Here is a 23,271-nt window from a genome sequence, read left to right as displayed (position 1 = left end):
ATAAGTTGAGCATTAATTTTTTTACTTCATATTGTAATCCATAAAAAATTCACTAATAAGTGCGGCATCATTCCACTTGATATCAATTGCAAGTCATCAAAATTGTAAAGCATACAACATTAGTGATCGATTGTCTTGTTGTAAAATATGGAACTTATTAGTTGCAATACAAATTACATCATATTCTCCATATATGGATTAAAACTCTACCAGAAAAATCTCTAGATTATCCAATATTGGATCTCGTCGTTCAAAAAAAGATGAAAACCATGATAGTGCTGAACCTGAAAGAAGCGTATCAATGAATCTAACTTGCGATCCTAGAGTTGGATAGCTTTGGGGTTGAAGTTCAATCACAAGTTGCACTTGATTGATAAAACCTCGAAACTTGGATCTGGTGCCATCAAACTTCTCGGATAGGGCAATTCTTGGTTCTTGAACACTGGAAGGGCGTTCCACCATAGGAGAAGGGACATGATTTGGTGCAGATGTTGAAGCAGCTCCAATCATTTCTATATCTTTACTTCTTGCCAATCTTGTTGCTCCTTATGGTGGTAAATTGAGCTGATGCATTGCAAGCATTAACTCCCTCAATTGCTCTTATATTTGTGCTATTGCACTTTTCATTTCAGCAAGTTCTGCCATGAGAACACTTAGAAAAGAGAAAATGTCTAATATCACTCAAGACAAATAGAAGAGAGGACTTGATAACAAAGAAAATACTAAGGACAATATCAGTTTAGAAGTGGGTAATCCGCAACTTCTAATATGCTTGTGTCTTATCAAGAATAAGGGGTAATCCACTCTTAATCAAGATAAGACAAAGCTCTAATATTGTAAGTGTACTCTTGTCAATCTGTCAAGGACAAGAACTCGATGAAAAAGCAATTCAGACAAGTGAGCCTTCACTCAAAGAAAGGTAAGAAAATATAAATAAACAAGTATATATATTGAAAGAAAAATTGGAATGGCTATTGCTAAAGACTAGAAAACATGAAGACTCTTGAAACTAGACTAGAAACAAGAAAAGAGTTGATAAGAGTGAAGAAGGCTTCACTCTTGTCTCTATATATACTATCTAACTAGGGGCCACGTGGCAACGTTTTATAGGACCTTCAATATGTGTTGACTTTATAAGACACATGCCTTGACTTATAAGACAAGTTTTTCTACATGTGGGCCACATTGTTAGCTTGGTCTTCAAGCTAACAACATAACTGGCACATGGCCAACTTGTTGACCACGTTTCTAATCCAAAAAGTCAATTAAAGATACCTATAAAGTCAAAGTAGCATCTATTAAGCTTCTAGGAAGCTTCCATATCAAATACTATAAAATTATCTTTTTTTTATCTACTTTTACTTACTTCTACCTATTTATATATGTAATTACTAGCTTACATGAGTATGTCCGTGACAACATGTCAACATATGGCCTCCTTGTTAGCCAAGTTTTCAACCTATCAATCACCTATAGACATGTAAAGGCAAAGTAGCATCTATGAAGCTTCTAAGAAGCTATCCACAAGATATTATCATATTTATTTACTTTGACTTACTTCTACTTATTCTTATTATTTAGATAATTATTAGGATAAATATGTATGTCTGTGACAAATTATCATAGACATCCATATTTATTCTAATAATTACATAGATAATATGAATAAATAAAAGTAGATAAAAAGAAAATAAAATTATAAATATCTTATAAAAGAACTTCTTAGAAGCTATATAGATGTAGCTTTGGCTTTAAATATGTCTATAATTGATTGATAGGTTGAAAATTTAATTGAGAAGTTGGCCTCATATCGCGCATATTGCTGACTTGTGGTACAAGTTGGATATGTGGTACACATATTGGAAGCTTATCTTGCAAGATAGATGCATGTTCTACAAGTTGGACATATATTAGAGGTCCTATAGAATATTACTTCTAATTAGATAGTATACATAGAGGCAAGAATGAAGCCTTTTTCACTCTTATTAATTCTTTTTTTACTTTTAATCTAGTTTCAAGGGTCTCTAGTTTTCTTATCTTTTAGCAATAGCCATTTCATTTTTTTTGAATATACATTTTTTTTTTCCATCTTTCTTTAACAAAGATTCTACTTATTTATTTGCATTCACTAAATTTTTGTCCTTGTCAATAATCAACAAGCAACTAGATTGATTTGTTTACAAATAGAAGGTGTTTAAAAAATTACACTAATACTACTATTTACATATTCAACAACTCAAAATGTAATATGATTATAAAAATTAATTTTTTTTGAATGATCTAGGCTAAGATAATTATATTTATTATTTAATTTTTTTCAAAATATAAAAATACATAGTAATATTATTTTAATTATTTTAAATATATTAAATTGATTATTTCATTTATGTAATATTTTATTTAGTACAAAATAATAGTCATATTAATATAAAAATCAAAATCAATATTTAAAATGTAATTTTGTGCAATAAAAAGATATTATTATGTCATGTCAAATCTATTATATGAAAGTGTTGAATTTAGATATACTTATTTCAATTTCTACAACTGCAATGCAATGCACCTCTTGAGCACTAATGATTCTTGAATTGTTGCTAATGAGCAAATTTAAACCTAAAATTTAGATAAAACAAGAAGTTGGAAGCATATACAACATACCTTAATGCAGAAACCATTGTGAACTATATAACAAACCAAAACTAAGCAACCTCCAACATATTATTTAGATCCAAATCTACTGTTTTTTAAATTCCTTCAACTCACACCTTCAAAATGGCAACTCTACTCTTTGATAAGATCAAAATCTTCTCATCCTTGATAAATGTTATATCAAAGCTTTGGTCGCATAGATTCAATCCAAAAAAAAAAAAAAAAAAAAAGAAAGAAAGACAGGGGACGGAGGATGGGGGTTGGAATGGAGATGGGGAGGTTGGGAAGGGGCTGAGAACAGAGCCAGGAATATATTGGGTGGCATATTAGAATGCAGCAGCCATGTGGCAGAGTGAATGCCACGGCCCTCTCTCTCCCCTCATGTGGATGTGCCCTTCTCCACATACTTGATTTTATAACTAATTTTATACCTCAGGCAATCAATGATTTTTGTGGACAGACAATCGGACATACACTTTTTCTTATATAAGTAGAGAAGAAAATAAATTGTAGGTGATTGAGAGCCATTTGATCATTAATTAATGTAATAAAAAATTCAACAAATTTTTATCATTAATTAAAATATTGATGTCAACTTTGGATCTTCAACTTACAAAGTTTCAAGTGATTTCAATCATTTATCAAGGTAATGGATTTTATTTACCAAATTTTTAGTAGTAATTATTATTATTATTATTATTTTATTTTCAAGGTCATGCTTATTCATGTTGTTAAAATATTTTCAAGTTAGGTAAATTTAGGAGTTGAGTTAAAATTTTAAAATAGCCTTTTTGTAATTATTATGATTGAGATAAAATAAGATTTGTTGTCTTCATACATATATCAAATCCTAACATGATTTTAATGGTTTTATCAGATTTCAAGTGCAAATTGTAGGTGAATTTATACACGCCTAGACAGTATTGCAATATTGAGTAATCTTCAAACAATTCTAGAATACATACAGATGTTGACAAAGTTTAATACAGTTTCAATTTGCTTCTTTATTTGTATCAAGTAATCAGGTCATTTGAAAGGCTTTTAAATATTACCACTATCAAGGAACCAACTTTCATACAACAGGCCATAGATGTATATATATATATATATATATATATATTTAATTAGAATAGTAATTTTTGATTTTCCATACTTAATACACGCATGTACATGTTATTTTTTTTTCAATGTAAAAAATCCGTTTGACAAATTCGCTGGCCTCGTCGCCTTGTCCAGAACTGCGATATGCTTGCTTTGTGGCCCCCCCTCTTCCGTAATGTTTCGCAGTCAATTGTGAGCCTATGACTACTCATGACCCCTGCCTGTCTCCATCACCACGAACTCGCTCTCTTCCTTTGCTTGCTCTCCCTCCGTTCTAGGATACACATATTTTTTTTTTCCTTCTCATTCTTAAGTTTCGGCTGGCGTCGGTTATGATCGGAGCTTGTTCTTGTATTCAAGGCTCCCTTGGTTCTGGTGCGTTGAATTATTTGTTTGTAAGCGATTTGGAGCAATGATCGGGGAGTTGAGGGGATATGAAGGTTGATGAGTTGTTGAGGTGGTGAACTTTTTGCCAGGTTAAGATTTAGTGAGTATTGGTGAGGAAAGGTAGGAATCCGAGGGGTTGGTTGTTTGAAGTGGTGCTTTTTTCAAGAAATTGAAGTGTGGTGAGTATGAGCTGGATTGAGGTCGGCGAAGAGCTGGTGAGGGATCGTCGTGGTGTGAGGATTTAGCTACAACCGAATTTTAGATCGTTGGATGCTCATAGGTATTGTTATTGCTTTGTTCAGAGAATGTTTGTGGTTTTTGTGCCTGGTTGTCAGTCAAGGTTAGCTTACCGGTTTAGTTATTCTGTTTTTAACGTAATCCTTGCTTCTAGAGTGCAGTTTAGAGGTTTCAATATAGGCGTTTCTGTTCCGTCTTGGTGCCTTCAGTTTCTTAAAATGCGCTCTGCTTTTCTGACATTGTTGTATTGCTACTCTGTTGTGGGGCATATAGTCGGCTTGTACGCGGATAATTTTTAAAAATGAACTTTCAAAGATTAATTTCACGGAAAGGTCCGAACAATGCAGTGGAGTGTGGATGCAGCGTTTAATTGGGAAATAATACTCATTTTGTCATTTTGCTTCTTTCAAAACACGTCGCATGGCTTGTTTTGTGAATGAAACATTTCGAGACGCAGTTTCGGGTTTTTTGCAGTGTTTTTGCTTCGGATTTTTGTGCTTGTGTTTTGTGCATGATTGTTGACCCTGAACGAACACAATAAACGATTGGCATTTGAGTTGTTGGACTTTTCCACCTGTATTCACTTGAATTCCGCCCCATGACGATTAATTGAGAGTAGGTGTTATGTCATTGCTCACATGGAGCTTTGCATGATTCTTAGCGATTAAATATGGGCGATTCATTGCATACTCTCAGATTTGGTCATTTCCTCTGCTATGTTTGTAGATGCCCACCCTTTATCAGTGGTTTGGTGCATTTTTTAGTCGTGGACATCTGACTGTGAGTAGATTAGGTATTCGGTGTTGATACTGCACGGGACGTTTCGTAGGAAAATATAACTGTGGTGTTTCAATGGACGCATAGAATCAGTGGGATTGTTAATGGACGGTACATGTACTGTAAAATTCAACACCTAGTGTCGTGTTCGACGATTTTATTGGATTCGTTGTTGCTGGGATTTTTCATCAGATTTAGGATTGTTAGTGTACTAGCAATGGCTGTGACAAGGATCTTGTATGCCGCTCATTGCTTTTTTGAGTCAGCTAGGTCATATGAAGATGAATGATTAGATGGAAAATTTTAATGTGTCTCTCGTGCGCCCAAGGCATTATCTTTTATGACGTAGATTTCCGTCGTGAATGGGAATTCTCTGACCAGTTAGACTTTGATTAATTTCTTTTTCATCTTGATGAGGTCGAAGGTGTTCAGTGCGTTTGTTGACCCCAAACCAGAACGATGAGCCCTCTTTTGTCTATGAAGCTTGGCTTTCTAGAATTGACCAGTGACCTGAGACGAAGAATGGTGTATGCAGGAGCATCACATGTTCATCACAGCTACAATAGAGACTGTTGTTCGTACAGAAGTGGTTTGCGATGAGTTTCGATTATGAATGAAACGTAGTCGGAAATTTTAAAATTTGTTCATTATGTGCTTAACCGGAAGCACTAGGAAATAAGTGTATTTAATTTTTTAACTGAAAGTTGATCTCTTTCAAAGGATAAACCAGTATTAATTTAGCAGTTCGAAAGTGCTTGATATTTTCAAGAGACTTGTTGTATTGCGAATCTGAAAGTTGTTTCCTCGGGTTGCAGACTATAATCTTGGGTTTCCGACGGTTTCGGAAGTTGAGATGGTTTTCTTTTCTTGGCTGAGATAGGTGTTCCACTCTCCTCCGTTCATTCGGCTTATTAAAAACCAGTTTGGTGTATATTCTCGGCGTCTATAATGACGCTGTCCGGGGAACGTGACGTAGGAGTCAGTTCCTATGTTCCTCCAGGCACATCTTCTACGGCTTCAAAACCATTGCCTAACAGCCCACAGGTCCCTCTTCAGACCACATTTCCGGCTCAAGTATCTTCAAAAGCTCTGCCGAATTTGGCCGCGGACGCTGGTTCTGGCAACAATAATGAGAGTTCTGGGATCATATCAGCACTTCTATCCAAAGATAAAAACGAAAGTGCACTTTCCCAAGTTGATTTATCGGACATTGCAATTGAAACATGGCCTACTCGTGGCAGGCCCAAAGAAAATGTCCTTAATGAAGTTCCACATGTGAATGAAATTCTAAATCCTACAGGCACCAGGTTGTTTGTTTTATCCTCCCTTTTGAGAAGTTTTTAGATTTGGTGAAGTCAAGATTGTGTGATCATTCTTAATCAGGATTTTTATTTTTATTTTTATTTTTATCTTTTTGTTTTTTCTTTTCTTTTCCTGTATAAGGTTCTTGAGATGTAGCATTTTTTTAATGGTACAGTGCAGAATTTGGCATTGCCATCATACCACATCTTTGTCTTTCACTGATCACACGTCTTGTAATATATTTGTTTAGGTCCAAGGATGATCTTTTTAACGATTCAGATGGCAACATGGCATACGGAAATGGTGGTGATAAAGGAGATTCAGAGGGCGGGAAAATATCGCTTCTTGGTCCGAAGTCGAAGGACTCAACAAAGGTCTTTGCAACTCACAGTGATTCTCATTTACCGGGTCCCATAGGCGATACTCAACACCATCGGGATCCTCAGCCTTTTCCATTACATGGTCCGCAATATGATCTGCAGGTATTACATCTCGTTTTTTCGCTTTGGCTTGTTGGAGGGGAGCTCCTATATTTCGATCACCATCATTTCTTTTGTGGATATATTTTACTAATTGAGTCCAGGTTTTCATATTGTAAACGCTGGAATGTTCTTTCGAGGTTCCTGTTAATCTGCCGATGAAATACTTATAGTATTATAATATTCAGATGAAAAGTTTACTTTTGTTTTAAATAGCCAGGAAGTGAACAAAAGACACCAATCGAAGCAGGGAGGCCCCTACAGGCCACACAATCTCTTCCTGTCTGGATGCCCTCTACTGTTACTAGTACGGATGCCCCTGAAAGCATAGCAGAAGAGGTTGAAGCCCTTGTAACTCCCTTTCCAACACCACAAGCAATTGAGGAGGTTGACCAAAGCAGTCTCGGTGGAACTCCAGCAAAAGGTGACGCGTTCTATTTTGTATCGCTATGCTATTTATCAATGCAAATAAAATCAAATTTTTGTTTTGTTTTGGAGCTCCTGGGCCTGTATATTTTTCATCAGGGCATACAGATTTGAAACTGTGAATCTTTTTCGATCTATGTGGAGTTAGACTTTATATGTATTTGCACCTTACTTTAGCATGCACTTCAAAAAATGAGTTTCAGGACGGTTTTTTCGTGTCTTATTGTACCTCTTTTGAAATTTTAACTTTCTTAATTATTCAACTAAGCAGGAACTTGATGCAAATGATAAACCAAATTCCAAACGTAATACTTGAAGCTCAGTGTAGCACGCATTAGATCCACTACTGTCTAACAGAATATAATAACTTGTAAGATCTGGAGATTTAGGTAAATTTTAATTTTTGCATTGTGGTGTTCAGACCAAATGCCCAGGACAACGTCGATGCCAGAAGCAGACTTTCAAATGTCAGAGAGAATTCGCCAAGACCATCTGACGCAGTCCAACATACTGAAAAGAAGAATTAACAAGAATCGTGATAATGCGAATGTTCGAGTAGCTGCAAGGTCCAAGTTGTTAGACCGGAAAAAGGTTTCGTAACGCTCTTACTCTTCTTTCTCCCAAAGCACGATTAATTTGAACAAGGTGATGTTAGTTCGAAGTAGTTTGTATTCCATCCATCTAAAAATGGCTTGATTGTTAACTGTTCCAGAAAAAGCTTTTGAGACAATTTGCTATGATCCAAACGGATGGAGGCGTGGAATTTGACCTCCGTCAAAGTGGCCAACTGGCCCGGGATCTCTTTGGAGACCATGTCATGGATGAAGAGGAAAGTGATCATGGAATTCCTGCAGCTAACCGAATTGAGGAGGGAAACGAAGAGAATGATCAAAGTCCAGTTCCTCCTTTGAAAATAGTCATGCTCATTGTTGGCACACGTGGGGATGTTCAGCCATTTGTTGCTATCGGCAAACAGTTACAGGTTATTGAATTTGGTCATTTCCAGAGTTAATATCATTTTATAAGAAATTTTTAATGGTTTATTTTGTTGCAATGAATTTTAAATTCTATTGGCAATGAGGTGTGCTTGTGGCACTTGGATGGAGTTTTTACAAGTTAAGTTTCTCTAATAAAAAATATCCCAATACGCTGCAGGAGTATGGTCACCGAGTACGATTAGCAACTCATACCAACTTTCGAGATTTTGTGAAGAAAGAGGGATTAGAATTCTATCCCCTAGGAGGAGATCCGAAGGTTCTTGCTGAATGTAGGTCGCTTAATATTTCATTTTCTTAATTGAAATATGATTTTTTTGGGTTTTTTTTTGGTCTGGGAGTGAATTTTGATATGTTCATTTTTTTGTGCTATTATGTGAGAAATAGTAGGGTGTACATTTAGGACTTAACTCTGCTAAAGAATTGTAATTGAATCAAACCTTCCTGTCATCACTTTTTCATGCTGAAATTTCAGACAGACGAGCGCAAGTCTCTGTCGTTATGTATGTCTTTGGAATGCCTCAGCATTTTTTCTTTGACTGAACAATGTTGACATATGACATGGTGTTGGCAGATATGGTGAAAAACAAAGGCTTCTTGCCTTCTGGACCCTCTGAAGTTTCTGTGCAGCGAAAACAGATCAAATCTATTGTTTATTCTCTGCTGGATGCTTGCATTAAGCCGGACAAGGAATCTGGAGTTCCTTTTCGTCCTCATGCTATCATTGCCAACCCTCCTGCATATGGTACATCTGTTTTTTTTCTTTTGAGGAACTAGAATTAATTTCCACATAAATTTCTCTTGATGAGGGGTGTTGCGATGGGAATTGCTAAAGATTGATATGATTGCTCAATTTGACTGAGTGCTCAGTGGTCAGTACTTAAAGACCCAAACCTCCTTCATAGCTTACCTATTATGTAGTTTGTGTAAGCTGGATCAAGTGCTAGATGATATCTCACGTGAAAGCTGGACCATACAGGGCATGTCCATGTTGCAGAATATCTCCAAATTCCACTGCACATATTCTTCACTATGCCATGGACGTAAGTAGTTGTATCTCCTTTGTTTAGTGCTCAAATTTTGTAGTTACACTTTGTCACCTTGATCATGCGCATTGGATATGTGTGCCTGATTTTGATTTATGTTTAAATTGTTTTCCTTACACAGGTCAACCCGTGAATTTCCTCATCCTCTATCTCGAATTAAACAACCTGCTGGGAATCGGGTTAGTCATGCGCGTGGCCTTGCTAAGTGGAATAACATTCTTATTTCGATTTTGTGGACATTGGGGCTGCATAATTGTGAATGCAGTTATAGTCATGTTCTTGGCTTTTTTCAATGTGTTGTCGGGTTGTCGAGAGGGGCACGGACATGAATTGATCTATTGCTGTTATTGTGATATATTTCAGATGTCATACCAAGTGGTGGACTCGCTGATCTGGCTGGGCATTCGAGGAATAATCAACAGCTTCCGTAAGAAACAATTGAAGCTACGACCCATCACCTACTTGAGTGGTTCTCAGGGCTCCATCGCCGACTTGCCTACAGGATATATTTGGAGTCCTCATCTTGTTCCTAAACCGAAAGGTTCGAACTATTCACCTCCTCACCTGATACGTTCAAATGTTTTTGACAATTGTTACGCCGATATGTTGATTGCAAATTGTGCACATCAGATAATCCGATTATTCTTGCGTCTGATTTTATTAGTTTGTGACAATTGAGTGCTGAAATTATCAGGATTCTTACGAGGACGTCTCACTTTTACAGATTGGGGGCCTCTTGTCGATGTTGTGGGATTTTGTTTTTTGAATCTTGCTCAAAACTACAAGCCCCCTGATGATTTGGTGAAGTGGTTGGATGCTGGTCCACCTCCCATTTACATAGGATTCGGGAGTCTGGTAAGTTCATTGCAATGTATATAATTTATAATTTACGAATATTTTGTTATGAAATGTCGTATCATTGGTATAAATTATGATTCTTTTTGCCCCTACCATGTATGTAATTTTCTACTGGTCTGTGTTGCTTTTGTCAAATCGTTGTGAAATTTGTTTTCAATTAAGAACAGTTAGGGTCTTTTTAAGGTAGTTCCATGATAGTATTATCAGAGTGGATGTTTCATCATGTTGGTGCTCAATAGCCTGTGGCAGATCCCGAAGGCATGACGAAGATAATTATTGAAGCGCTGGAGAAGACTGCACAACGAGGTATCATTGGCAGAGGTTGGGGTGGAATTGGCAACTGTGAGTATTCTCATTTCCTTGATGTCGCACGTTCCCACGTATAAAATGCATTTCGAAGAGAAGTATATATATATATATATATATATATATATATATATATATATATATATATATATATTCTCATTTTATCTCAGCGTTAAGGTGTTAGCTCACCTTAGCGGTAGGTATATTTACAGTGAGATGGCGATCCACAATCTGCTGCACTTCTATTACTATTCCATTGATGCATGTGTAATTTGCGGATGCAGTGCCCGAGGTACCAGACAATGTTTACCTTCTATCAGACTGTCCTCATGACTGGTTATTCCCTCGATGTGCTGCAGTTGTACGTGTTTAAACTCTTTTCCATATTTTAATTGTAATTTTATCTTTTTAAAGACAAAAGAATTTCGAGTAAAAGTGCAGCTGTTTTAATTTTGATTTGTAATCACCTGGTTATTGTAAATTTTAAAAGTAATTTTCAGAGTGATATTTTTGGACTTTTTTCCTAGGTTCATCATGGAGGTGCGGGGACGACTGCTGCTGGTCTTCGGGCTGCGGTAATAAATTCTATTTACTTGACTTGTTTTCTGTCTTGCTTTCGCAATAGTGTGCCTTGATTATTAATCCACTTCCTTGGACTGATTTTGATTGAGGTATAATAAAATCCAGGAATTCCACTCTTGTCAAGTTTTGAATTAAGGTGCATTATTTGCTTGTAATCTTTCAGTGTCCCACGACAATTGTTCCGTTTTTTGGGGATCAACCATTTTGGGGCGAACGTGTTCAACAAAAGGGCGTAGGACCCGCTCATATTCCCGTCAAGCATTTCGATTTAGAGAAGCTTGTCAGTGCCATCGAGTTCATGCTTGATCCTACTGTAAGTACTATTTCTTCTATGTAGGATTGACTGATGCTATATGTGGCCTGCCGTGTATTGCTTTCAACTGTCAGATCATGCTAGGCATTACCATTAGAAAATCTGTCAATGTGTTGGACATATTTTTAAATTTCATTTTTCTTCTGGTTTTCTTGAAACTTAAAAAAAGCATATTCCTGTACATTTTATAATCTTCAGGTTAAGCAAGCAGCCTTAACTTTGGCTAATAGCATGAAAGGTGAGGATGGAATCAAGGGGGCGGTAAATGTTTTTCATAAGCATATTCACAAGCATGTGCCAAATATTTTGAAATTGACGCCTTTGGAAGATCTCCACCGACATCATGGGATATTTTTCAGGATAAAGAGGAAGTGCAAATCCATGATGCACCGCTCTTCACATAACTCGTCTTAGTGCATTTTGAAGTTTTCAGCTTCCACTTAGACATGCAACACCAATTTTTGTTGTAAAAAATGTTGAACAACTTTTGAGCTGTATATTATGAATTATTTTCGAAGTCATTCTTGTTACCCTTGCAAATTGTACCGATTTTTGAGTTGTAGATTCGTAAATGAGAAGTAATCACAAGTTTACCGGACTGCGAAATATTAATCAGTGGAGTTAGTTTTCCAGCTTAGTCCTAGTTCTTTGATCAAAGAATGGTAATGATTACAAGAAGCTAGTTCTCAGATTTTTCAAGGTACTGGAGAAAACTAGGTTTCTTTCCAGTGAAGAACAGCAGATTTCTGTTAGAGCTCAACATCCATGGTTGTGAATCAAAGAATAGTTGACGAGATTCTCAACAGAGCTCATGGTGTGGAAAGCCTCAAAGAAAATAAATTTTTGTATATAATTTGCATGTTCACTTATATTTTTTGTTTGGAAGTAAGTCTATCAATGCTACAACCTTGTGAAAATTACATCAAGATATATTTGCAAAAACTTACAGAAGTCAACAAACTATTATTTCAATAACCAAAAATTAAGTGTAGTAAAGTCATATATTTTTAGATAAATAATACATATATATATATATATATATATATATATATACTAAAGTGGTGTTGAATGAGTTAACAGATTGGACTATCACCCAAATCATTGTTGAATCTAAAATATTGTTGATTGTGCATATATATAAATATATATAGTTATATTTATAAATTAATATAATTTAAATTAAAAATCTATATGTATAAAGATTTTATATTTTTATATTTTTAAATATTATTATACTAAAAATATGTATTATTAATATTTTATTTGAAAAAGTTTTATAAATATCTATATGCTTTTGTAGCAAAAAATATTAATTAATATAAATTGAATAAGAAACTAAAATATATTAAATGAAGATTGAAGTTCAAAAATAGCATTGACATGATTTAAAATGGATTTAAACTAGCATATAATTGTACATATTTATATGGCAAATATAAAACTATATTAAAATTTCTAACAACAAGATTTGGAATTTAAAGATAATAAGCAAGAACAAAGTTTAAATTAGAGTGGTTTTTGGTATACAACCAATGTAATGGGGACTACATTACTATGTAGTAGATTCCAAGTAGCAAAGGAAAATTATATCAAAGAACCAATTCTTTGTTTCTTGTCACAATTTGTTTGTTTGTTTTGTTTTTAATTTTTTATATTTTTATTTTTTTGTAATAGAGATTATATTTCATACAATGATGATCTTTATAAAGAATATCATGCAAGATACATGAGTATCCTTAGCTAGACCTTGGTAGAAATTCTATTATAGTTGCAATTAATCTTAATATTCTTATAGACATAGTAGAAGAAGAAAAGATTTTGGCACCTTACAATATTCACTAAAAGAATTTTTATTCAAATCCAACTTCACAAATTCCAAATGAGTCTATGCCCTCATAATTAACTTGCAACTATGCCAATTTAGTCTTAAGAATTGAATCACAAAAAATAGCTATTAATATAGAATTAGTTTGGAATGAGATTACTAAATCCTTCCAAAACACCATCATTGTTTACTTTGTAGAAGGTAAGTTAGATTATATTGGACTTTGTATTCTAAAAATAGTACTTGAAAATCTTTTGAATGGTTGTAATATACTTGAAAAAATCTTAGATGTAGATATGTATATATATATATATATATATATATGTCTCAAAATGCCTTTTAAAGATGTGATGGATTGTATGTCAATGTAATCATTCTATACATCAATTTTTGGCTTTTGTACCTTTGAAGCATAAGATCATAACTTCAATCTATAAGCTATATAAAATTTAGATGATATTTATGTATATTTTTTCAAGATTCCAACTTAGATTGTGTTGAAAGATTTTTTTAAAAAATTCATATTGATGACACTTGAGATTATAATTTGAAAATATAAAAACTTAAATACCAATTTAAACAACAAGCAAAAAATAAAACTACATCTTTGTATTGCTAATAGCTTGGGATGTGGTTAGGAGCCAAAATTAAAAGTTAAAAACTTGATTATCAATAAGATGAATTTGGTGTTTATTGATTATTTGAAGATGTCTATTTGGTGTTAATTTTTTTTTAACAAATCATCATATTAAGCAATATTTAGCTTTAGCTAATTAAAAAAAATAAGAAATCAAATACAATAGATTTAAGTAGGTCAAAAATCTACAACTATGACAATAGAACTACTAATAAGGATATGAATCTCAAAGAAAGAAAATCTCAATATACTCTTATATCACTGAAAAAGACTAGAAAATTACTTGAAGGTAGAATAGCATTAAATTAGAATGACTATTGTCAAAGACAATAAGACTAGAAAGTCTTGAAACAATACTAAAGACTAGAAAGACATTGACAAGAGTAAAGAAGGCTTTACTCTTACCTCCATATATACTTTAAACTAAAAACTATGTGGTAGTGTCCTTTAGGACTTCTAAAACATGGTGACTTTACAAAATATGTATCTTAAATTACAAGATAAGTTTTCTATATGTGCACGACATAATTACCTTATTTCGTAAGCTAGTAACAAGTGATTAACTTGTTGACCAAGTTTTTAATCTATCAATTAACTATAAATATATGTAAAGTTAAAGCAACATCTATGAAGCTTCTAAAAAGCTTCTATATAAGATATTATGAATTAAATTTATTTTTACTTACTTCTATTTAAACATATAAATAAATATTCTATTTAAACATTATCTTCCCTTCTAGAGATAAGTTCCATGAAGAGTGGTCATCATATCTTGAAGAAATCCAAGATGCAGTGAATTGTATTTGCTATATACTATGATCTTTGTTCTCTTTGAAGATGGTTGATAGGTCTTCTTAACCATCAATAATATCTCATACTAAGGTAGGAAGATTTCCCTGTCATTGGATTGTTGTTGTGGCCTTCATAACTCTCTTCAAATAAAATAATTTAGAATACCATCAAGAGTCATTCCAACCTCTAATAAAATCATCAAACATTGAAAGTCTCTTCTAAGGTCATGATATCAAATATGTTGTATTTTACCATCTATTCAAGGAAAGTTATGTTATTCTTGAAAATCATCATCTTTATTATGTCATCTTGAAGGTTGTAAAAATTATAATATGTTTTCTAATAAGTTAGGAAATAATAGTTCTTGAATTGAATCTATTAGATGTTGATTTTCTAACTCTTTAGTGTTACAAATGTACAAAAGTACCAAATAAGAGTAGAAGATAAAATGCTATCTTTTTTAGATTTTTTTTTTTTCTAGCAAAGATTTGCTATTATTTATCTTGATTTTAATGGATATTATCAATAAAAAATTTTAACTTTCTTTTCTACACTTGCAAGATTCTTTGTTGGATTATATGTACATTCATCAATATCATATCCGCGCCAATAAACAAGATGTTCTAATCTTTTTTGGTACTGCCTTAAATCTTTCACTTCTTCCACCTTGAATTTTAGATTATTATTTTTTCCATAAGAAGACGTAGCATTTGTCTTCTTTCTAAGATATTTATTGTCTTATATGGCTTAAGAAGAGATACATGAAATATGGGATAGTGTTAGGGACATAGTCCTTAGAACCTTCTAGAGACAAGTTTCTAGAACCTTCTAGAAGTAAGTTTCTGGAACCTTCTAGAAGCTTCTTAGTTGGTAGAAGATGTTAGGAACATAGTCTTTAGAACCTTCTAGAGATAAGTTTCTAGAACCTTCTAGAAACAAGTCTTTGGAACCTTCTAGAAGCTTCTTAGTTAGTAGAAGTTGCTTGAGAAGCTTCTTAAATAGGAATATATATTGGAATCGAGGTTGAAGAGTTCTTCAATCTCGACAACACATCTCTTGGAGCTCTAGCTCACCTCTCTGGTATTGTTCTCATCTGATTAATCTAGTTCTTGTCAGTTCTTCTTGAACTTCTTGTTAGATCTCGAGTCTGTATTTCTGTGTCCATGACAGTTTGTCGAGACTTCACTCACCTCAGATATCAGAGCTAGTTTCTTCTTTGTTAGAATGTAGATTAGTCCTCTACTTGGAAGTATACTAGCATTTTAGAGGTTGCGGATTACCCTCCTCTAAACTGATACTTCTTTTGTTACAATATTCAAGTCTTATTCTTCTTGGAGAGAGTGGATTACCCCTTTTCTTGAAGCTCTTAAGGCATTTTAGAGGTTGCAGAGTACCTTCCTCTAAATCAATATTGTCTTCTTGTAGAGTCATTTCTGTCCTTCTCTTAGAATGGCCGGAGGCTAAGACATTAGTATGATGAAAAGTTTGGAGTCCAAGTTGGATGCTATCATGAATGCCCTCGCTACGTTATCGCAAAAAATTGCAGAGATTGAAGGAGTCGTGGTAAGGCTTCATAATGATGGAGCATCTGGGATGGTATAATCTAGGTTGCACCAGCCTCAAATTTCTGCACTTGGAGAAGCAACTTTGCCTCAAGTTTGATAAGCACCATTGGTTCTACAACATAAGGAGCCCCGAGTTAGCCTTCCGGATAAGTTTGATGGTAAGCGTTCCAAGTTTCGAGGATTCGTCAACCAAATCAGGTTGATAATAGTTTTACAGCCCGAACACTATCCAACGGAGGAGTCACGTGTTGGGCTTCTTGAAACCTTACTTACAGGGCAAGCTCTATGATGGTTTGCTCCTTTGTTTGAGAAACGATTGTCCATACTAAACAACTTTAAAACCTTTTTGGAGGTATTTGCGGAAGCATTTGGTGAACAGGACAAGGTTCGATGGGCTACAACAAAGATCCAATCACTACGACAAGGGATGTGCTCTACATCAGTCTATGCATCGGACTTTAGGCAATTAGCATGCAACATCAATTGGGACGAAGAAGCGTTGATGAGTCAATTCTATTGGAATTTAAAGGATGATGTGAAGGATTAACTGTTAACTCTTCTTGATCCACAAACGCTCAACAAAGCTATTAGCCAAGCTGTGAAGTGCGATAACTGCCTATTCTAACGCTGCCAAGACCAACGTTCAAGACAACATACAATTTGCCACGCCCCAATTATGTCGGCAAGCATCATGAATTCACATTCAGAGGTAGAAGACATGCAAATTGATGTGGTACGTGTCAAATTCCTTACCTTAGAAGAAAAAAAGCGACGTATGGAGGAAGGTCTATGCTTGTATTGTGGTGAAGAAGGCCACAAAGTTGAAAACTACCCCAAGAAGCAAAATCGACGTATTGTCAGGACTAGGGGCGCGTTTGTTTAGAAAAACGAGGATGCCCAGCCACAATAGGAACTGTGCGGCTGGACAGTGAAATATCGCAACAACAACCAGGTTCCTTTCTTTCCGCTCAACTTACCCTTTGCTTTACAATTCCTTTGCTTGTTGGCCCTTAGAAATTGAGAACCTTAGCATTATTAGATTCAGGAGCATCTGCTTGTTTCTTAGATGAAGAATTTGCAAAGTGTCATAAGATCCCTTTAGTACAAAAATCCAAACCTGTTCACGTCGAGGTCATAGATGGGCGATCTTTATTGTCTGGTAGTGTCACCTATGAATTAGAACCTATAAAAGTGATGTTTAAGGGCCATAGTAGTCATATTATTTTCAATATTATTAGAACCCCATCAAATCCTATTATTCTTGGTCTTTCCTAGTTAAAAAAGCATAACCCATCCATAAATTGGAGGTTGCGAAAGATGACCTTTCTCACAAAACTACCCAAAATCAAGCCTAGTAGAAAATCCCGAATAGAGAAATCCTTATTCATTGGAGCAAGAGCGCTTATAAGATCGTCTAAGGAAGGTACACCGTTTGTCATTTATGCGGCTCCAACTACTGGAGAGAAGATCTCGACAACAAGTATACCGGAGCAATATAAGGATTTTAAAGACGTGTTTCAAAAGAAGAATATCGACATGCTACCAGAACATCGATCATATGATTGCGCCATAGACTTACAAGAAGGAGCACAACCGCCTTTTGGCCCAATCTACAATCTATCGCAGACGGAGTTGGTTGAGTTGCAGAAGTACATCGATGAGAATCTAGCCAAGAACTTCATCCGTCATTCAAAATCGTCAACTGGAGCACCCATCTTATTTGTGAAGAAGAAAGATGGCTCGTTGTAGATGTGTGTGGACTATTGAGGCCTCAACAAGGTAACGAAGAAGAATCGTTACCCGTTACCCTTGATTTTTGGTCTCTTAGAACAACTTGGACATGCAAGGATCTTTACAAAAATTGATCTAAGGGGAGCTTACAACCTCGTACGAATCAAGGAAGGAGATGAGTGGAAGACATCGTTCTGTACAAGGTATGGCCATTTTGAATATAATGTCATGCCTTTTGGTCTTACCAATGCTCCAGCAGTCTTTCAACATATGATGAATGATATTTTTCGAGAGCACCTTGACGATTTTGTTGTCATCTATCTGGATGATATTTTGATATACTCCAAAAACGAGGAAGAGCATGAAAAGCACGTTCGTTTGGTCTTGGAAAACCTATACGAGCGAGGACTATATGCCAAGTTAGAGAAGTGTTTATTTCACCAAATAGAGATGGAGTTTTTGGGGTTCGTTGCGACTACGAAAGGCTTGTAGATGGATCCCAAGAAGGTAGAAGCAATCGTGTCCTGGGAGGTTCCGAAGATGGTTAGAGACGTACAATGCTTTCTTGGTTTTGTCAACTTCTATTGGATCTTCATCAATAATTACTCTCAAGTTACTGTTCCTCTCACTCGGTTGATATGCAAAGATAAGCTGGAATGGGGACCTCAAGCAGAGAAGGCGTTTCAAGACTTGAAGACGGTATTTACTATGGCTCCAATCTTGGTATATCCAGACTTTACAAAGGCCTTCTATTCAGAAACAGATGCTTTGGATTTTGCTTTGAGAGCTGTACTTTCACAAATGGGAGAAGACAAAAAGCTCCATCCGGTTGCATTCTATTTTCAAAAGTTCTCTATTGTTAAAATCAATTATGAGATCTACGATAAAGAACTTCTTGCTATAGTGGATTCTTTCCAAGAATGGCATCATTTTCTTCAAGGAGCTGCACACCCAGTGATCATATACACAAATCACAAGAATTTGGAGTATTTCATGTCGGCTCGAGTTCTAAATTGACGTCAAGTTTGGTGGAGTATGTTGCTATCTAGGTTCGATTTTATTATCACTTATCGACCTGGAAAGCAGCAAGGACTATCTGATGCCTTATCTAGGAGATCGTATCTTTTACCAAAGGCTGGAGAAGCAACGTTTGATCAACAATGTATGACATTATTGAAGCTAGAGCAATTTCAGCTTTGTGCTACTATTATGCCAATTGATGCTGACTTCTTGAATCAGGTACGTGCCATGACCATTAAAGATTCAGTAGCCATTGATATCAAGCAGCGTGCCAATGACGACAAGTTCAAGGTGGAAGGAGATCTTTTATACTTTGAGGAGCAGTTATATATCCCAAAAGGACCAGCACGACTCCGAGTTCTTCAATCTCGCCACGATTTTCCAACTGCGGGACATTTTGGATTCAACAAGACCTTAGAGCTTATTTCTCAAGATTTTTGGTGGCCTCAAATGTGGAAGGATGTGAAAGATTTTGTCCTCTCCTGCGACATCTGTTCAAGATCCAAGAATCCTCGACATCACCCTTATGGACTCCTACAGCTATTGTCGATTCCACATTGATCATAGTCTTCAATTTCCATGGACTTCATCATGGACGTACCATCATTAAATTCATTTGACAGCATCTTTGTCATGGTAGATCGACTTACAAAGATGGCACACTTTGTCCCTTGCAAGAAGACATCGTCCAGTGAAGTCATAGCAAGGCTCTTTTTTGATAATATGTATCGATATCATAGACTACCAGATGATATCATATCAGATTGAGGAATCCAGTTCATATCAAAGTTTTGGAGATCTCTCTTTGAGATACTGAAGGTGGATATCAAGCTTTCTTCGGCTTTTCATCCTCAAACTGACGGCCAAACAAAATGGATGAACGAAGTCTTGGAACAATACTTACGATGTAGCATCAATTATCAGCAAGATGATTGAACTACATATCTGCCGCTAGTCGAGTTTGCATATAACAACACCCTCCATGCATCGACTCAATACACACCATTCTTTTCCAACTATGGATATCATCTGAAGCTTGATTTATTGAGTCTGCCAACAAATAACAATCCAGCAGTTGAAGGATTTGCGAAACAACTATCAGAGCTTCAAAATACGTTGAAGCTTCAATTACAATCCGCTCAAGAATCCTACAAGGTGTTTATAGATAGATTTTGGAATCAAGTACCTACTTTCAAAATTGCAGATAAAGCATGGCTTCTTCAATGGAATATCAAGACCAAGCGACCATGTGATAAGTTGGACTATCGAAGATTGGGACCGTTTTTCATCCAGAAGCAAATCAATCCAATGGCATACTGTGTGGAATTATCGGCTTCTATGAAGGTACATCCAGTCTTTCATGTTTCTTTGTTGGAGCCTTATCGAGAGTCATCTTTTCCTGGAAGAGTGCAATGTCCGCCACTTAGTATTGAGATGGAGAACCACGAGAAATACGAGGTTGAAAAGGTGCTGGATTCATGGCGAAGGTGGGGCAAGTTGGAGTATCTTGTTCATTGGTGCGGCTACGACATTAATGAGCAAACGTGGGAGCCAGCTGAAAATCTTGCCAATGCGCCGAAAAAGGTACAAGAGTTTCATCAACAACATCCTCATAAACCTAAGCCGGTTCGACAATAGCTTCTTTCTGAAGCTTGCTCATCCAAGAATATAAGAAAGGGGGAGAGCACCACCAAAATTCATAGTTGATGTAGTTATTTTTTCCAAGATAAAATAGAATTTTTTTCAGTAGCCATAGTTTGGTCTTCTGATATGGATAGCCAAGAGATAGATACTATGCCACTCAGATTATCTCAACTAACTAGCTTATGAAGGCGACCTCGAGATGAAGAACTACCTACACCACGATGACGACGGAGGATACCAAGTAACCGATCACTAGTGATTATATTTGAGTCCGAGCCTGCTTACGATTGTCAACTAGAACGCATATTTACAGGATAATTTCACAATGAAGACACGGAAGTTCATGCTTGGTCAGAAGTTGAAAGAGTGGGCCACTACCGTTGGCTTCAAGGGCCGATGAACTACTTGCCTCCTGAACAACAGTTGGAGTTCATAGCAAATGTTATGCAAGAGATCTTTATTTTCTTTCATTGGTACTGATTAACAACAACATTGCTTCTCAGAGACCTCGATGCTAAACGAGAGGTGATGTTAGGGACATAGTTCTTAGAACCTTCTAGAGACAAGTTTCTAGAACCTTCTAGAAGCAAGTCTTTGGAACCTTCTAGAAGCTTCTTAGTTGGTTGATGATGTTAGGAACATAGTCCTTAGAACCTTCTAGAGATAAGTTTCTAGAACCTTCTAGAAGCAAGTCTCTGGAACCTTCTAGAAGCTTCTTAGTTGGTAGAAGTTGCTTAAGAAGCTTCGTAAATAGGAGTATATATTGGAATCGAGGCTGAAGAGTTCTTCAGTCTCGACAACACATCTTTTGGAGCTCTAGGTCACCTCTCTGGTGTTGTTCTTGTATTCATCTGATTAATCTAGTTCTTGTCAGTTTTTGTTGAACTTCTTCTTAGATCTCGAGTCTGTATTTCTGTATCCGTGATAGATAAATCTTCATAGACTTCAATAGATTTAATCAATAAGTAAGAAAATTGACTTATTCATCAATAAAAAAAGGTCTAAGCCTACAATAGTCCAACTTATCACAAGGACAAATAGTCTTGATATTACAAAAAAATAGCCATACCTTGTCACCTATGTTAAATTGTGGTTGTTTCTTGTAATAGGCATCTACATTGATTTTTTTTTTTTCATTCTTGAGCTTCTTTTAATTGTGCCTTTATTGTTGCATGTAGTTTAAATAAATAATTCATCAAATCTTTTGCTATAAGATTATCAACTTTTAAAAAATTAAAAGAATCAAGTTGTGGATAATAATCATAATTGATAAAGAAAAATATTTCTTAAGTAGAAGAATATATCAAATTATTATATGCAAACTTTGCCAATGGCAAAAGAATTGTCCAATCAACTTAATCATAATTGATGGTACAAAAAGCAAAGAGAATTTTATATCTATTTTTAATATCTAAAAAAGGTTTCTTCAAAATCTTGATATAAATTGAATCTTCCTATTCGATGTAATATCTTTGGACAATCTATGATAACACTAGATATTATAAAAAATAACTTAGTCATTTTTTCACATATGATAGAGTTTATACATAGTACAAAATATACCATCTTAATTAAATAATCTTATATCACAAATATAGAATCATATAAATCTAGTATTGAAAGATCAATAATAAAATCCATAGAAATAAAAGACCATGGTTGAAGAGATCCATGAAATCAATGATGAAGAGTTTTAAATCTTGAATAAATATTATATGATTGTATAAAGTCTTTGACGGCCTTCCACACTTGATGCCATCAAAAATCTCTAGATACTAGCTCCAAAGTCTTCTTCTATCCAAAATATTTGATTATTGAAAAGTCATGATGAGCTTGAAGAACATGTAATTGTACTTTACTTTTTAGAATATATAATCATCTCTCAAAATAAAGTAGATTATTCTTAAACTCAAACTTAGAAGTATCATGAAATTTAGAAGAATTATTTTTGATATCATAAATAAGAAAATTAGAAGATATACTTGATTAAATTTTTTTGACAAAGATTGAATCAATAGTCAATATTGATTTTATTGCTCAAGATGAAAATGCTTTCGCTTCAAGAAAATCTTTTTTTGTTGATCAAAAGTTACACCTCTTTCTTTTGGTGTAAGATAAGAATGTCTAAAAAAGGTATCTAATAAACCTTGTTCTAAATCTATAAGTAATCTTGAAATCAAAATTTGATAAAAACATACTCCAAAAAGCTTGGCGATAATTTAAAACATCTGCCAACATGAAGTACTAAAGGTTTTTGTAATTTGTATATACAATAAGTAGACTTGAAGTACCTTCTAGATAATGATACTATTCTTAAAATGAATCTATAATTATAAGAAGGTCTTTATTATAGACTTCATAGTTAATCTTAGCTATTAAAAATTTCTTGAAATGAATAGTAACTAGGTAGACCTTATCATCTGCTCTCATTTGTGATAAATCAATACCATAGCAAAGTTTGATGTGTTTGTTTCTATGAAGAATGCCTTAAATAATTTCATGCAATACAAAATTGATATAGAAATAAATATTGTTTTTAAGGCTTTAAAAGATATTCTTACTTCTTTACTCCACTCAATTTTTTTTATATATCAAATGT

At 34.9% G+C, this 23,271-nt stretch overlaps 1 protein-coding gene across 6 annotated transcripts; it reads left to right on the top strand.

Annotated features, from left to right (window-relative positions):
• Positions 1-3,939: 3,939 nt before the first annotated feature.
• LOC112281856 (sterol 3-beta-glucosyltransferase UGT80A2) lies at positions 3,940-11,979 on the top strand. Of its 6 annotated transcripts, none has more exons than XM_073533751.2 (17): positions 3,940-4,125; positions 5,967-6,458; positions 6,704-6,935; positions 7,149-7,356; positions 7,780-7,949; positions 8,071-8,340; positions 8,514-8,625; positions 8,928-9,098; positions 9,333-9,396; positions 9,521-9,578; positions 9,763-9,940; positions 10,124-10,254; positions 10,497-10,599; positions 10,848-10,924; positions 11,091-11,138; positions 11,309-11,458; positions 11,657-11,979. In XM_073533751.2, the coding sequence occupies exons 2-17, from the start codon at positions 6,100-6,102 to the stop codon at positions 11,870-11,872; spliced, it is 2,547 nt and encodes an 848-aa protein (XP_073389852.1). In that variant the 5' UTR covers positions 3,940-4,125; positions 5,967-6,099; the 3' UTR covers positions 11,873-11,979. The 6 variants fall into 6 exon arrangements, with proteins under 6 accessions (XP_073389852.1, XP_073389854.1, XP_073389853.1 ...); XM_073533753.2 differs by having other exon boundaries at positions 3,951-4,207; XM_073533752.2 differs by having other exon boundaries at positions 3,951-4,352.
• Positions 11,980-23,271: the final 11,292 nt, after the last annotated feature.

This window comes from Physcomitrium patens, chromosome 4 (genome assembly GCF_059467195.1).
Source record: "Physcomitrium patens ecotype Gransden chromosome 4, ASM5946719v1, whole genome shotgun sequence".
Classification (NCBI taxonomy): Eukaryota; Viridiplantae; Streptophyta; class Bryopsida; order Funariales; family Funariaceae; genus Physcomitrium; species Physcomitrium patens.
The sequence above is the reverse complement of the archived record's forward strand: the minus strand, read 5'-3'. Positions and strand labels throughout refer to the sequence as shown.